The following is a 15665-nucleotide window of genomic DNA, read 5'->3' on the forward strand; positions in this document are numbered from 1 at the left end:
TAATGATTCTTCTTTGATTCAATCAGAGTGGACCAAGTACATTTAACCAGTTACAAACCTGTCCTTTTTGAGCTCACGGCACTCCCTTTTCAATTGTCACATTGCATGATACAGTTAGAGAGTTACTCCAACTTATAACATCAAAACTGCGCAAAAATATTGAAAACTTCAAAATTCCCAGAGCAACAAACTTCAAACTCGTTTTTTTCGAAATGATCAAAATGTCACTTGGTCCGGTCTGACTTAACACCGACCAACTTGAAACGAAAGTGAAAAAATGATTGAATTCAATAAAATAAATTCTTCAAAGAACAATGCGGAGTCATTTTCATATCCAATTGATGAAACACTTGGATGGAGCGTGCGCAGTTTTTTCAGTGTATGATAAATTTAAACGCACTCGGGGTTTTCAATTTCAACCAATGAGCGAGTGGTTCCCAAAGTGGATGCAAATCTATACTCAGTTGTCTCCCCTTTGTGTAGCGAACCTATACATTAGAGAAATGACAAGACACTCACCGTTAAGGCAACTGTCAACATCAAAACGGGCGAGTTGTATCATTTTGCATTGCCGTTATCCGTTTTGATGTTGACAGTTGCCTTAACGGTGAGTGTCTTGTCATTTCTCTAATGTATAGGTTCGCTACCTTTGTGTGAAAAGAAATACTGTAATGGTGATTTTGGGAGACCCCCGCTTGAACAATTGACATCAACTGTCACCGACAAACGCTTCAAAGCTAATAGATATCAAAATCGCGTTTGCATTTTTCTCTCTCAATTTTTCATCCGTCATCCATTTTTTTCTCCAGACGCAAAATCTCGTTCCAGCCCAAGGGCTTAAAGGTCTTCAGGTAGCTGCGGTAATGAGTGATTCGCGATTCTATGTGCAATTTTAAACTATACACATCTATAAAAGTAACGCGTTCGCTATTTAATATATTTTACGATTTTAATTCCTTTAAAATAAATCGATTCTATTTACATTTATCAAACAAGTATATAAAAACAATACTATTATTTTTATCTCAAAAAACAAACAAGCAGCGCTTCGACGATACAGATGCACTTAACTGTTTCTACTAACACCTATAAACTCACGATAGTTATACACCTGATATTTCTAAAGGAACATTGTTTCCAGCCAGCGCAATCAATTTTCTCTCAGCAAAGCTGCTGTTGTGTCAAAATTTTTCTCGTCAGCAAAGAGATTGGAAGTAACTTTCCGAAAGTGTTGCGTATTCGTGGAAATAAGAAGAACATACGTGAAAAATTAATATTGGTTAACCTCTTCTGTTCGGAGCGGAAGTGTGAAAAGTTGGTGACTGAACTGTGCTTGTGCTACCAGCAGTAGGATCACTCAATTCATTTTCTTGTCGACTAATTGTGTAAGAAAAGCGAACCATGGATGAGGTGTATGACGCCATTGTCCTGGGCACGGGATTGAAAGAGTGCATCCTCAGCGGAATGTTATCGGTATCTGGCAAAAAAGTGCTGCATATCGACCGCAATAAGTACTACGGCGGCGAGTCGGCTTCGATTACGCCCCTAGAGGATTTGTTTGCCCGGTTTGGAGTGGATCTTCCAGAGGGAAAGTATGGACGTGGACGTGATTGGAACGTCGATTTAATTCCTAAATTCCTGATGGCCAACGGATTGCTTGTTAAGTTGCTAATCCACACGGGCGTGACCCGTTATTTAGAATTCAAATCCGTCGAGGGCAGCTACGTTTACAAGGGTGGAAAAATTTCCAAAGTTCCCGTCGATCAGAAGGAAGCCCTTGCATCAGATTTAATGGGTAAGTCGCATGAAGAAATTGCGGAGTAATTAAAAAAAATTTGCAATCTGTAAAAATTGGTTTCTTCTTTAGTGCTCTCCGTTTTACGGAAGAGAAAATTCTTGCAAAAGAATTATGACGAGGGGCTAGTCGACAGATATTACATGTACATGGCTATTGTAATTATGTTTTCGTCCATGTGTTCGCATCTATCAGTAGGTGCAAGTTTAAATTTTGTGGAAAATATCCAGTTTCACATGAACTACAAATTTTTGATTTTGGTAGCAGCACGTTTTGTGAATTTCATGTGAACCTCGGTGAAATTTTCAAAGTGTTTAGGTATATTGATCCAATGTATTTCGAGTAAAACCGTATTCGATAAGATTATAAAGTAGGGGGTGGTGTGGTGACAGTATAGAAATGAAAGCGTTTTACTGTGAGTCATGGGTTCGCTCGGTTAGCTCATATAAGTATATGGCAATGTATGTGTGATGCGGTACACGAAAAACGTATTAGAAGGCTACAAAGGCCACAAATAAAAAACGTATATGAAATTTGATGTGCAGATTTTAGATTTCATTTTTGAACGGAAGATTTTAATTTTTTTTTTTATGCACGAACATTGTCCATTGGTACAAAAAATAGCCTTTAAACAACAAATAGCCTTTGTACAACCAATAGTCTTTGTACAACAAATAGCCGTTGCACAAAAAATAGAATTCTGAAAGTTATTTACATTTGCATTTGCACAACAAGTATCGAACTGTCAAAATCTAAAAACTTATTTTCAAAGAGCACATTGAGAGTATACAAGCCAAGTGTATCAAATATACGAGATGTTTATATTTTAACAGGAATTCTAAACTTTGTTTAAAGAACAAACTTTTGATTTACAAACAAATTTTTAGACCAGCAATGCTTTATGCTGTACCGATCTGGCCAAGTTGCTGTTCAACAAGGAAGAAAACGCTCCAAAGGATTCAGAATAAAATTCTGAAAATGATTTTGAAGCGTCCTCCTTGGTTTGGCACACTCGAATTACATAGACTTACTGGTGTTGAACCATTAGAAGCTATGTCAAATAAAATTATTAACAATTTTCGACAAAAATCGTTGCAATCCTCAATTGCTACGATAAGCTCTCTTTATCGCCAATAAGTTAACAATTAAGTTAGTTGTAAGTTTACTTCCCCTTTTCTGACAAGTAGGTTTGAATCCCTACGAATGATAAGTCCTAATTGCGAAAGCAAACAAATCCTAACAATTAAAATTACAAATTTCTAACAGTGTTGAGAAGTCACCATTTGTGATTGGACACACATACTCATTATTTACTAATATTTATCATAAATACTTAAGCTACTAACAATAACAAATCCCCCCCTTAAAAAAAAGAAAAAAAAAACAAAATCTGTGTGTAGGGTTCTGTCATTGTTTTCTATATTGTGGTACATTTTGTGAGAGCAAAAATATGTAAGACTACCACTTATATTAAGAAAAAAAAAAATGCAGGTACCAAAATTACGCTGTCGTCACATTAACTTTCTGTTTATTGCACGGGAATGGCATCGCTGTTAGCTACCATACATTTGACGCGTTACCAACATCACTGGCACTGGCACCCGAAAAATTGGCAGTTTACCCTTATCTTATGTTGATTCGGGCAAACCGGCTAAATGTTGACTGCAATTATTAATAGCATATCAGACAGTTTGGAGCAATTTCTTAAGGTTTTACGTGGTATGTGATATTCTAAGTGATATTTAGTACATTAATTGTATCCCAAAGCAAAGTGAAGCAAACTGTGACAGCAGAAAAAAATCACAGGAGGGTTGTGTGCAAAGCCACGACCGCAAGGTTGAAGTAGAATACTTTTACAAGAAAGTTAACCCGGCTGCTTGCGTGTCAGTCATTTTTCCTAGTAAATAAATGTTGACCACGCCTTTCAGTTCAGTTTTTCCATTCTCAAATGTTCTCCAGACGAATTATTTCACAATTCGCATATGATTTTTGTATCTAGCGAATAAACACCGATGGTGCTCTCACACACGCAACGGCTTTAACCCGTATATTATTACGGTTTATAACATTAAGCGATTTCGTTTGCTCGCAGTTGCGTGTTGCATCATGTTGCAACTTGGCAGCTGGGAAACGACAAAATTCTGTTCATGCTGATTGATTGAATCGACTTCATATTAGCTCTGCATAGTCGAACAAACTGTCTTTGTGAATGCGTTCTAACAGAGCAGTTTGTTATTTAAAGTCGGTTATGCTGATCGGAGCCTTTGCGCTGCCTCTACAGTGGGGGGTTTACTAAATAAAGTAAAAATTAGACAACTACAACAGAATTTGATTGCATCCCGCACAGAATGTTTGCTTGTGTTGATACTAGAAAATCATTAACCTTCAATTATTTGTTTATTTGCCTTGAAAAAGGCATTTTGCGGTTCAAAATCGGTTGCTGATCGCAACCTTTGAGCTGCTCTAACAGTGGGGGAATTAAGATACACGGACAACATGCACTGTGGAAGCTATTTCATATTCAGTAAATTAGACAGGCGCGACGCTTGCTTGCGTTGTCAAAAATTATTTACTTTCAATGACTTGTTTATTTGCCTTGAAAAGGCATTTTGATTTTCAAAATTGGATTTCTGATGGCAATCTTCATGCTGCCCCAACACGGGGGGAATAATGACAGTCTGGCGACACAGGCTGAGAAGAATCGCGTTGCTCCTGAGACGTGGTGACCAACCACAGGGCTAGTGCTGCTGCCAAGGAATAGCGACTGCTGTTGTCGCTGTCTAGAACTATTATGAGCGGCTTCGGCTGAAACAGGCTCTTATATAGGCCAAATAGCATGTTTTCAATTGCAAGGTATATGATTCTGTCGACCGTGCTTGAGAAGCAATCATATAACGACCAATCAGAGGTCGAATTTTTCGTTTTGACAAGGCTTGACTATTTTCAATAGTACAATAGTGTGAATAATAAAATTACAATTATCTTCTTTTGGGAAGAATCTTAGAAGATTTTCCAATCTATTACTGCAAGAACGAAGGAAATCCATCGAATACTAACCGATTTATTAGCATTTGAAATTGGACATATTTTTCACTTTTTTCGGTTTTAGATTTTCATTTCACATCCCTACGTAGCCGAACTTCCTGAGAGAAGTATTCTACTTCAAAAGTAGTTTTGGGACAAACGGTACAGAAATAGATGTTCGTAACGCTTGAAGGCTACCATACCATTCCCTTGGTTTATTGTAAGCAGACTTTGCAGCCAACTATTAGTATTCGCAATCGACATCAGTGCCTAAAAGACAGTTGGCGCTGCAGTAAAAATGATGATGATTTATTACATTTATTACATTGATGATTTAATACAAGAAATTTGTACAATGAAATTACACAATAAAATTACACAAACCGTAGTTATGGATTATTACCTAAGTAGTTATGGATTATTACCCAAGTTACCTATGGATTATTACCTAAGTCAACTTGTTATCGTTAGATAATAGAGGCAAAAAACTGCTTGGCAGTGAAAATATAAAATATTACAACGGACATACGAATAACCGCTCCGACCACTTTGCACTCTGACCTGAGGTGCATGAAAGTATTCCGTTCCTAGAGCACTTCGCGAGTAGCTCACAGTTTGTGAGTACTGCAACTAGTTTCCTTTTTTTCGACTTAACAAATTCAACTTATATTTTTTCCAATTGAACTCTTGATGTTCTGGAGATATATCTTGTTCAAAAAATTCGCTACAAACTCTCTTCCGTTTACGTTAACTTTTTGCTGTTAGAATTTACTTAAAATTGATGTTTCGATTCACAACTACCAAATTATCTACTTCGAAAAATCTAGAAAGTATTTCAAGGAGTCTTTAGCCTGCTTCTACCATTATTTGAACAGAGTAACTCGCACCGTCGAAACTGCTAATCATCCACAATAAAGTGAAAGTGAATTAGAGGATTTTTCAGCAGATCTGGGTGTCGATATAGTTGGCAAATTGGCAAGTTGGCAATTCCCCATCCTTGAATTTACAAAATACGCTGACTGATTGTAAAGTTGGTGAATTAATAATGCTATTTTGACATTTAGAATAACCATTTTCGTCGTAGAGTTACGTCTCTCCGTAAAGGAGATATTACAAAAAGTCTCGCTTAAGCTTTTGAATAGTTTTTTATGAATCCTTTTTTTTCAACAGTTATTTGCATCTAATAAAATTTAATGCCATTTATGTCATCCGCAGGTATGTTTGAAAAGCGCCGCTTCCGCAACTTCCTCATCTATGTGCAAGACTTCATTCAGGAAGATCCCAAGTCCTGGAAAGATTTTGATCCAACAACTAAGTCTATGCAGGATTTGTACGATAAATTTGGGTTGGATAAAAATACTCAAGATTTCACAGGCCATGCCTTGGCTTTGTATCGCGACGATGACTACCTCGCGGAACCGGCAGTTAAGACGATCAACCGCATCAAGTTATACTCGGATTCATTGGCTCGTTATGGCAAATCGCCATATCTGTATCCGATGTATGGCTTGGGTGAACTGCCCCAAGGATTTGCTCGTTTGTCTGCCATCTATGGAGGCACTTATATGTTGGACAAGCCAATCGACGAGATTGTCTATGACAGCAATGGCAAAGTTGTTGGTGTCCGCTCCGGAGAGGAAGTTGCTAAATGCAAACAGGTCTACTGCGATCCCACCTACGTACCGGAGAAGGTAATGAACTCAAATCATAATTATACGTGTATTTTTGTATATAAAGCTTTGTAACAACTATTACAGGTACGCATCAAGGGAAAGGTAATCCGTTGCATTTGTCTGCTCGATCATCCCGTTGCAAACACGAAGGATGCCCTTTCAACCCAAATTATCATTCCGCAAAAACAAGTCGGACGTCGGTCGGATATTTATGTCTCACTGATCAGTTCCACCCATCAGGTATCGGCCAAGAACTGGTTTATTGGAATGGTTTCAACTACTGTAGAAACAGACAATCCAGAAGCAGAAATACGACCGGGGCTTGAACTACTCGCCCCGATAGCACAAAAGTTCGTATCGGTGTCCGATTATTATGAGCCGACCGACAACGGATTGCAGTCGCAGATCTTTATCTCGGAATCATATGATGCCACAACGCACTTCGAAACGACTTGCTTGGATGTACTGAACATCTTTAAACGTGGTACTGGTGAGGACTTTGATTTCTCCAAGATCAAGCAAGAACTGGGCGATGAAGAACAGTAAAATACAGATAAAAATGCATGTTTAGAGTGGATCTTTATTCCTATAGAAGCGAAAACCAATTAAAAGCGAAACGAAGAAACCTATCTTCTCCGAAGCAAAGCAAGATTATTAATTACGATTAATATATGAAAAATTTACATCTGATACATTATATATTAGTATTTACCGCTATTTTCAGTATGAGCTGCAACAGAAAAAATACACTAACATGTCATACCAGCGAGCCTCTTTAGGTATTGTAGGTAAACTTCCCTAGCAGAAAATGCGTAATAAAAATAAGTTACGGCATCCTTAGAAGAGAACTTGTCACACAGAGTAAACCAAACATCGAAGCATCTTTAGGAGGAATGATGTGCAAGGAGCAAGTGAACGAAATAGCAACTATAGCAATCGTCATTTTTGATTGATGGGTACTACAGTCGTTTTTAATACTAACACCAAAAGGATGGATACTGCATGGTATGATTTTGTTGTTTTTTCTTTGAGCAGCATTCATACCATTATCTTTTCTGTCATGGTTTATGTTTTATTCGAAACATTAACTTCACATGGTCAGTATAAAGTTTTAGAATCTGCAATGTTCAATTCTGCAGAGAAGAAAAAAAAAAACAATGCGACGTACTTCCAAAAGTACACAAACCGATTGAGACTTTTTTCTTTGACTTTATTAGAAATGTCAACTGTTCGGTTTGTTGCACTGCGTACGACGTAAATGTTATGTGAATTTCGAGTGGTTTAGGGCCAAAAATAAACGAATACGAAAACTATGAAAACTCTTTTCGGGGGAGTAAAAAAGACTATTATAATGTGCAAAAAGAAAAAAAAAGTAGAATAATCTAATTTACACACACATATTCACATGAAAACAAGAAAAGCTGTAAGAACTTATGAATGATAAAATACCTGCATGGCAAAAAGGGAGATAAATCTACAGAAAATATCGGCTTTTCAAAAGCGTCATACATTTATTTATTTTCCAGCGTTTGTTTTCCTCTGCTTGTGTTGTACTATCCACATGTATGCAAAATTTATCGAAATCAACAAATAAAATGATTGTTTAGTGACAAATTCAAAACAGTTATGTTTTGTAAAGAATGTGAAAGAATAACCTGCGAATTAGGAAATGTTGGCTGATCTGATACAATAAAACACAAACATTCCGTACTCGAGAATAACAGGAAATAGGTAGAGCAATGCTTTAGGAAGACAAAAGAATCATTTATTTTCTAATGAAACATGAACTTGCTTTGTATATCACAACTTATGAATATATTCGACGCCGAAAATCATTGTAGATTGTTCAGTAGTAACCACAAAACTAAAAAAATGCTGTGTTTTCGCCTACATATTAGATGGAAAGCGTATAGAAATCCCTTTTACTTTGTTCTGGATTATTGCTAAAAGATCATTTGTATTCATTTGAATGAAAAATCCACGCGGAATACAATATCGAACGCCCGTTTCAGTCTGTTGCAGTCAGTGTAAAACAAAAAGTACAGCAAAAGAAAAACAGTAATGTTTCCCACATGGAAAACACTTTGAAAGATCAAATAAAGGACTTTTCATTATCAACCAAGAAATGTTTTTCTTTGCATAAATCACATGTACCTATTATTGTTACCAAAGCCGGTGGACCCATCCAGAAGTAATCCGTATTATTCGCAGTGGAGTTGCTATTGTGGTGATGTGGTCATGGATAAAACAAGCAAAAAACCGAGAACGTCATTTGGAGACGGGTTTATTCAGAAACCATTTTCTGGTCAACAAAGATCTTGTAAAGGATGTTGTCTCGACAACCAACAAACAGAGTTTTTGAATTGACTACAACTGGTGTGGAAAAAATCTCCCCGTTCAATTTGACTACCGAATTTGTTTGGACTGTGTTCGTAGAAATCGCGTTGATGTAACCGGATGTACTACAAGCAATGACATATTCGTTATCTAATGCCACCGGTCCTGCATATATTGGCGACTGCAATTTTAGTTTCCATTTTAATGCAACGACACGTTTACTATTATACTCAAAACAGTACAGATGCTCGTCGTGACATCCTAGTAGTACCTTGTTCGAATCCAAACATCTTTGTATCAAGGGCGTTGAGAATATGTTCCCTACAGTTGAAATCCTCCAAAACTGGAAAATGATTAGCAGCGGGTTTTTATGAAGCCATTCATTTTGTCTTACCTCAATTCCGGACTGGCTGGAAAAACAGTGTAAGCTACCTTGCACTTCGGCAACTAGAATAATTTGCTCGTCACTCAGGAACACACTATTGGCGAATATGGCTGATTGAAGTTTCTTCGTCCACATCTCCGCACCATCATCAACCCTAAAACAGCTGCATGTACCATCTAAGGTAGCAACAAAAGCTAATTGATTGTTTAAACTTATAGGCGACGAAAGAATTCCTTTCGTTCCCAGTCTCAAATTCCAAACCAGTGAACCACTCTGGAAAAGCAGTAAGCACAAGAATTTGTATGATTTCTGAAAAGATGTGCCTCAAAAAACTTACCAAATTTAGAGCAAATAAGTTTTGTTCATTGCTGTAGTTACCGAAAATAATGGAGCATCCAATAACCAAAGCTTTACATTTGATCATTCCATTAGAATTAAATTTCCAACGAACTTCACCGTTCCAAAGATCAAAACAGTACAAAAAACCATCGTAACATCCGATCAAACCAAATTCCTGATTACTAAGAAAGGTAACAGAACTTTCAACTCGATTTGGGAGTTCTAGCTGCGAAACCATACTGTTATCTTGATTGGCGTCTATGACGATCACTTTGTGAGAATGGCTCCCCACTGCTAGAACCGTCTTATCACGAATCTTGCTGTAGAAAACACTAGGAGTAGCATCAATACATCTATTCATATTAAAGCAAGCTTTGGCACATAATCCATTGTCCATTGCTTTGAGTTTTTCACAGCTAGGCTCAGAAATATTTGATAATTTAACAGTCTGTAGATAAGAATAAATCTGTCGAAGTGACACGGTTTTATCCAACAAAAGATTAATCAAATTTGATATGGGTGCAGTAAATTGTTCTTGCATTGAAGTAATCAGTTGAACTGCTTGTATTGAAGTCCCTCCAATATCAAAAAACGAAAGATCGGAATCTAACTTTCTTCGTTTGGGTTGACATTTTTCTTCAAAGGGAATTCCTAGAAGTTTATTCATTTGATCTGTGAAAAATTGGCCAATGTCCAAATTCACTGAAGTCGATACTGCCCAATTATTTATGCGGTGGTGATTGAGTAGCGCTTTCTTATCGATTTTTCCATGAGCGGATAAAGGAAAACTATTAACTGCAATGAATTCATCTGGAGTCTCGTCACTCCTGAAGGCGGCTCTTAATTGCATTTCTATGTCTTTTCCATCAGTCTCACCGCATGCAGTATAGAACAAAAATATTCTCTGGTGGAATGCATCGAATACGGCAAAACTTTTGGAAATCGATTGATTTCGATCGCATATTAGTTCCAAATGAGCAAGACTAGCTCTTACACCAAATCGTTTTATAACTTGGTCACATCGCTCTGAATAGTAAAATTTTTCATCTGATCTAAGTTCAACGACATCGCCTGTGTCTCGATAACATACTCCTTCAGATAGTAGTATTTCTTTGGCTAATTCGCCATTCACCAAACATTTTCTTGTACGACTACCTACGAACAGCTGACCTCGAATTGGAAACGGTGTTTGATGCAGATCTAAGACCTCATTGCTATCAATATCTCTCAATTGTAGTACAATCGTTTGGTCTAGAGGAGATCCTAGCGATACTTGCTTGCTGGCTACATTTTCTGCATTCACCTTTTCTATTAAAGCCCAGCATGATATCTCAGTTATGCCGTAAATATTGTAAACATTTGTCGAAGTTCCAACCGGGACATGTAAATCGGTTGGAAATGGTTCCCCACCTAGTATCAAGTTCCTGGAAAGGTGTACAGCTTGTGATAATGCTATTGGCATATTCTGGTTTTTCATGATTATAAGATTACTCAGAAATAACACAAATAATGATTGAAATTTGAAAAAAAAGTATTGCTTGGTTAGAGATTTATTTATACTACTGTTTCATCGGGATAGTACCGAAAGGCTGAAACTCAAAAGGCTGAAACCCGAAAGACTGAAAGGTATGTTTTCAGCCTTATGTAGCTTTCAGCCTTTTGAGTTTCAGCCTTTCGTAGTAAACCCGTTTCATCATTTATCAATATATATATCAAAATTGCTTGGCAAACTGAGGGAAACAATGTGATATCTTACCGTAGCGAAGTTTCCTTTTGAAATATGACTTCCTGTATGGTCCGCTCATTCCACCGTCGAAAAAGGGATGGGGTAATTTGCATGAAAGTAACGCTACTTCGATCGAACAGCACTCGTAACAATCGATCAGGATCGAGGCGGATTTCATTCGCGACTAATATGACGCTAGCTCCGTTTCGTAAAGCTAAGAAAATGTCTACAATGAACGGATCGAACGATGGAGGCGAAACGATAAAGATGCGATCTTGTTGAGATATAGTGCAGATCTTTTCCAGTTGATCTAAATTTGGTTTAATGCAATTTGCAGGTACTTGGACGAGTTTTGACTGCCCTGTGCTTCCTGAACTTAGCACACAATAAGCAATTTTATTGCAGACCGTTACATTATCCCAGTCTGCGCTGAGCTTTATTAGACAAATATGTTCACCTAATAAATTGAGTTCAAATATAATGTCGAAGCTATAGTTCTCAATTCCGGTTACATTATTTGCATTACAGAACATGTACCGTGTGCCAATGCGTTTTAACAAGGGCGTGATATTTTTGATGTTACAGCCGATATTCAGACAACAAAACGGCTGTTTGGTAAAATAGAGCCTGTAAATTAAGGATGATTTCAGTACCTTCACGAACATTCATAAGTTGGAATTCATTAATGACCATTTACACTTACCCCACAACAACAGCAATTAGAGCAGGTGAATGCTCCAAACTAACGGCAAAGCAACAGTAATGTTCTGATAACTTTAGGTCGCGGATAGCAGTTTTTACACTTTCGATCGCCTGCCATAGTTGCGAGTAATTGAAGTTTATGATTCTGCTATCGTTAGAATGGTAAAATATAACGTTTCGATTAGAATACCTGTCGAAAACAACTGCATCTAACATTATTTGCAGAAAATTTACATTTTGTTCGAGTTTATTTATACTGTAAATACGGAAATATTTCAAGCCTCGAATGCAATGGAGTACATATAGGTACGGCGACTCTAGAGAACACTGAAGTATATTTATAGTGAATATTCTATTAGCTCACCTCGTTTTGACCTTGATCCAACCTAACTACAGTCAAAACCCTTCATTATACGTTGATTTTGACCCAGTATTGACCTGGCGTGCTGTCCGAAGCGCACCGTAAATTTTGTTAGTTTCAACTAGAGATAAGTGACTTTTCACCTACGCACACTAGTAAACGTGTAAACCCGAGTAAAGTTGTTTTGTTTCCTCCAAACTGAAAATCATCGCATCTCGTTGCTTCGACTTTTATCACTTTCTACTATTTTTGGTCGATTATGTTTAGCAGCTTCGTCCGATTTCTGATCACGAATGAAAAAATTGATTCAGAAACAGTTTAAAACATATAATGAGTGTTCAACTGAATATTTGTCCAGCTGCTAAAAACATAGCATTGCAAACAAAACAGCTATTTGTAAATATTTTTTCCTCAACTAGTTGCACTAACACATTCGTATGTAAAAAGGTCTCTAGAGATCCTCAGAGGGAGAGATAAGTGATGAAAAAAACCGCTGATTTGGCAACTAGGTTTCACATATCAGAGGTGCCAGATCTCTTTTCAAAGCGCAATGTCCACTAACTTTTTTTCGGCTCGTATAACTTATAGTGACGGTGGAAGTCCTGGGGAATAATAAAGTGCATCACAAAAACCGTGAAGGTGTTAAATTTTATGTTTATGTTTAATTTCATATACTTTCATCATTCTTCTGTAGACCAAAGGGTTTGTGAACCACCAGTTAAAAATCACTGTGATGAAGCAACTTTGAAGCATTCTCAATTCATGTTTTAGCAATAAAACATAAAAAACTTGTTATTCTTTATTGAACCTTATTGCAATACATTTCAATTGGTTACCTTTCTAGTTCGTTTGGCTCGAATTTTTACATGTTTGTTTGGCTTACAACACTCTCTTCGCATATCTCTCCCTCCGAGTAGTGCTAGTTTCAACCCACCAACGCACGTGCTTAGTTCGTTCTTTTGACGTTGACTAACGTCTATATCGAAGTTAGGCCCCTGAATTTGAAAATCTAGTAATTCAACCAGGGAAAACCAGGGAAAAGTGGTCAGGTTTTGAGCGCTTATTTTGCAGTCATCTATAATCAGGTTTTCGAGGTTTTGGCATCAATCGATCAGAAATTCTTTTACGGTTAAATTTATGTAACAAAAACAAACTATTTTTTGAGATACACTATTGAAAAATTGGTAATCAAAATCGATTGTCTGAATCATACCGCGCAGCCAATCACTACCTCTCTTCCCAAGCACAGTCGACACTAACGGATACAATCGATCTGACTTTGTTGTTATTGTTGTTGTCACTTTCTGTTTCCGATGTTTATGCTGCTGCTAGCGGAAAAAACCTTGCAAATATGCATCTTTTTGTTGGTGTTAATTTTACGACAGCGGCCGGCGCCCCATCATTTTGATTCCAAAACCGCACCAGTGACATGTGGACGCTAGGTGTTAGCAGCTGAAAGGAGGAAAGACAAAAGAGTACCGGTCATCTCATGCCGGTTTCACCCGTAATGCTGGTGGCTTTTAGTAGTAAATGGGTACTGCAAAACACTTAAATGGCTGGAATTCTGGACGGACTAACCAGAAAACAACAATATAATCGGCAAATGGCACCTTTTGGTGCCTCGAAATTTTGTTACAGAAGCGGCTCATTGGATTTTCTGTTTTACCAAATGCTGCTGCTAGCGGAAAAAACCTTGCAAAAATGCATGTTTGTGTTGGTGTTAATATTACGACAGCGGCCGGCGCAGCATTCAAGAAACATTTGTCTCTACCATTTCATAATTTATGTAGCCCCTCCTTCTTTCTAATTATCTAACGAAGCCTTGATATAAAACGTATCGTTCGAACATTTCACCCCATCATTTTGATTCCAAAACCGCACCAGTGACATACGGACGATACGGATTTTTGTAATAAAGGTTTACAGCTATAGTAATTTGCTAGCAGTTTCGTCTAGTGCTAAAACGAATATATTGAGAATCTTCGCAATGTCTCGACATATGAACATGATCTATAAGCGCAATTCTCGGAATACATCGAATTTGTTAATTCTAATGTTTGCCTTGTCATTTCAAACTACGAACAAATGCTTTTCTAATTCGAATACCTGGGAAGCGGGGATGCCAATATAAATAAGGTTTTATCTATATATGTCATTTATATTATTTATTAAAGCGCTCTAATGTCAGTCAAAGCGCTCTAATGTCAGCAAATAAGAAAGCACTGTTAGATGAAAAATATAGAGTCCTACGTCATGCGGTCGGGTTTTTAATACCACCCTCCTACTATTTTGAATACATGAAGTTATATGCTGGACTGGAGCTAACCTAGCATGAGCTTTATCTATTTAATGTCAAACAATTTTTAAATTTAAAATTTTTGCTTAAATCGTTCTGGTCTCCAATTTCAGATAGTTTCGTTGAGTTTGCTTTTTGCTTAGATAGGAAAATTTTACCCAATTCGCTAAATTAAATGATTGTCTTAGTAGTGCAGTTACGAACAAAGGTTTGATTCGAATATGTATGAAATGACAGCGATTAAATAAGAGAGATCCATTCTTCTAGTATATATTATTATTTATAACGTTTTAACGTCTCAGCATTCAGAAATGCACTGTTAGATAAAATTGCAACAAATACTGGAGTTGCAATTCCCTCTACTATTTGTTTTAATGGAATATAAGAATACGGTAGTCAACGTCATGCGGTCGTGTCTTGAATACCACCCTCCTACAATTTTTTTACTTGCGTCGCAAAACGCGATGTCGTTTCCTTATTCCTCGGTAGATTTGCATTGACGCAGTGGAACAAAGAAATTCGTTATTATAGAGAAAAACATGTCTTCTTCTTCCTCACCTGTTTATACTCATAGACCTCTCCAATCGTGCATGTATTGGTGCACTTTACACCGTGTTAGTCGGATTGAAAATGAGGCCAACAATGTGCTGTCAAAATGCCTGCATTGAATGCGGAATTTTCATTTTCTTTTACTGACTTGAAACTTAATTTATTCCTACGCGGATTGTGTGATTTGTTTACGGATAGTATGCTACAAAATGAGTATTTGATTTCCAGTACCGAGCAACTCAAAATAGACTATATTTTTCGATTTGCTTAACCCCGGTAGATTTAAGCAAGAGTCATTTATGAGGCAAACAATCCGAGTTTAGTGTGCGTGACTGAGCTACCAGAAAGCTCTATAGACCATTTTACGAGACGTTTCTGAACTCAATTCATGAATGCAATTTTGACAGAAAGCTCGGAACCGCTGACATAACGCACGTAAAAGCAGCATCAATATCAGCAGGATCCGTGACATCTGTCA

The 15665-nt window shown here is 37.3% G+C and overlaps 2 protein-coding genes across 4 annotated transcripts; one reads left to right on the top strand and one right to left on the bottom strand.

Moving 5' to 3' along the window:
- Positions 1-1151: 1151 nt before the first annotated feature.
- On the top strand, positions 1152-8618 carry LOC129727661 (rab GDP dissociation inhibitor alpha). Its single transcript, XM_055685701.1, has 3 exons — positions 1152-1795; positions 6035-6510; positions 6577-8618. Exons 1-3 carry the CDS (start codon positions 1402-1404, stop codon positions 7036-7038), a joined length of 1332 nt encoding a protein of 443 aa, XP_055541676.1. The 5' UTR covers positions 1152-1401; the 3' UTR covers positions 7039-8618.
- LOC129727659 (beta-alanine-activating enzyme) lies at positions 7327-12721 on the bottom strand. Of its 3 annotated transcripts, none has more exons than XM_055685698.1 (6): positions 12346-12721; positions 11983-12237; positions 11310-11906; positions 9552-10977; positions 9224-9487; positions 7327-9172 (listed from the first exon to the last, which is right to left on the bottom strand). In XM_055685698.1, exons 2-6 carry the CDS (start codon positions 12195-12197, stop codon positions 8777-8779), a joined length of 2898 nt encoding a protein of 965 aa, XP_055541673.1. In that variant the 5' UTR covers positions 12198-12237; positions 12346-12721; the 3' UTR covers positions 7327-8776. The 3 variants fall into 3 exon arrangements, with proteins under 3 accessions (XP_055541673.1, XP_055541674.1, XP_055541675.1); XM_055685699.1 differs by having other exon boundaries at positions 11983-12129; positions 12346-12720; XM_055685700.1 differs by having other exon boundaries at positions 11983-12171; positions 12346-12720.
- Between the last annotated feature and the right edge of the window lie 2944 nt (positions 12722-15665).

The sequence above is a fragment of the Wyeomyia smithii genome, chromosome 3 (assembly GCF_029784165.1).
Source record: "Wyeomyia smithii strain HCP4-BCI-WySm-NY-G18 chromosome 3, ASM2978416v1, whole genome shotgun sequence".
NCBI lineage: Eukaryota > Metazoa > Arthropoda > Insecta > Diptera > Culicidae > Wyeomyia > Wyeomyia smithii.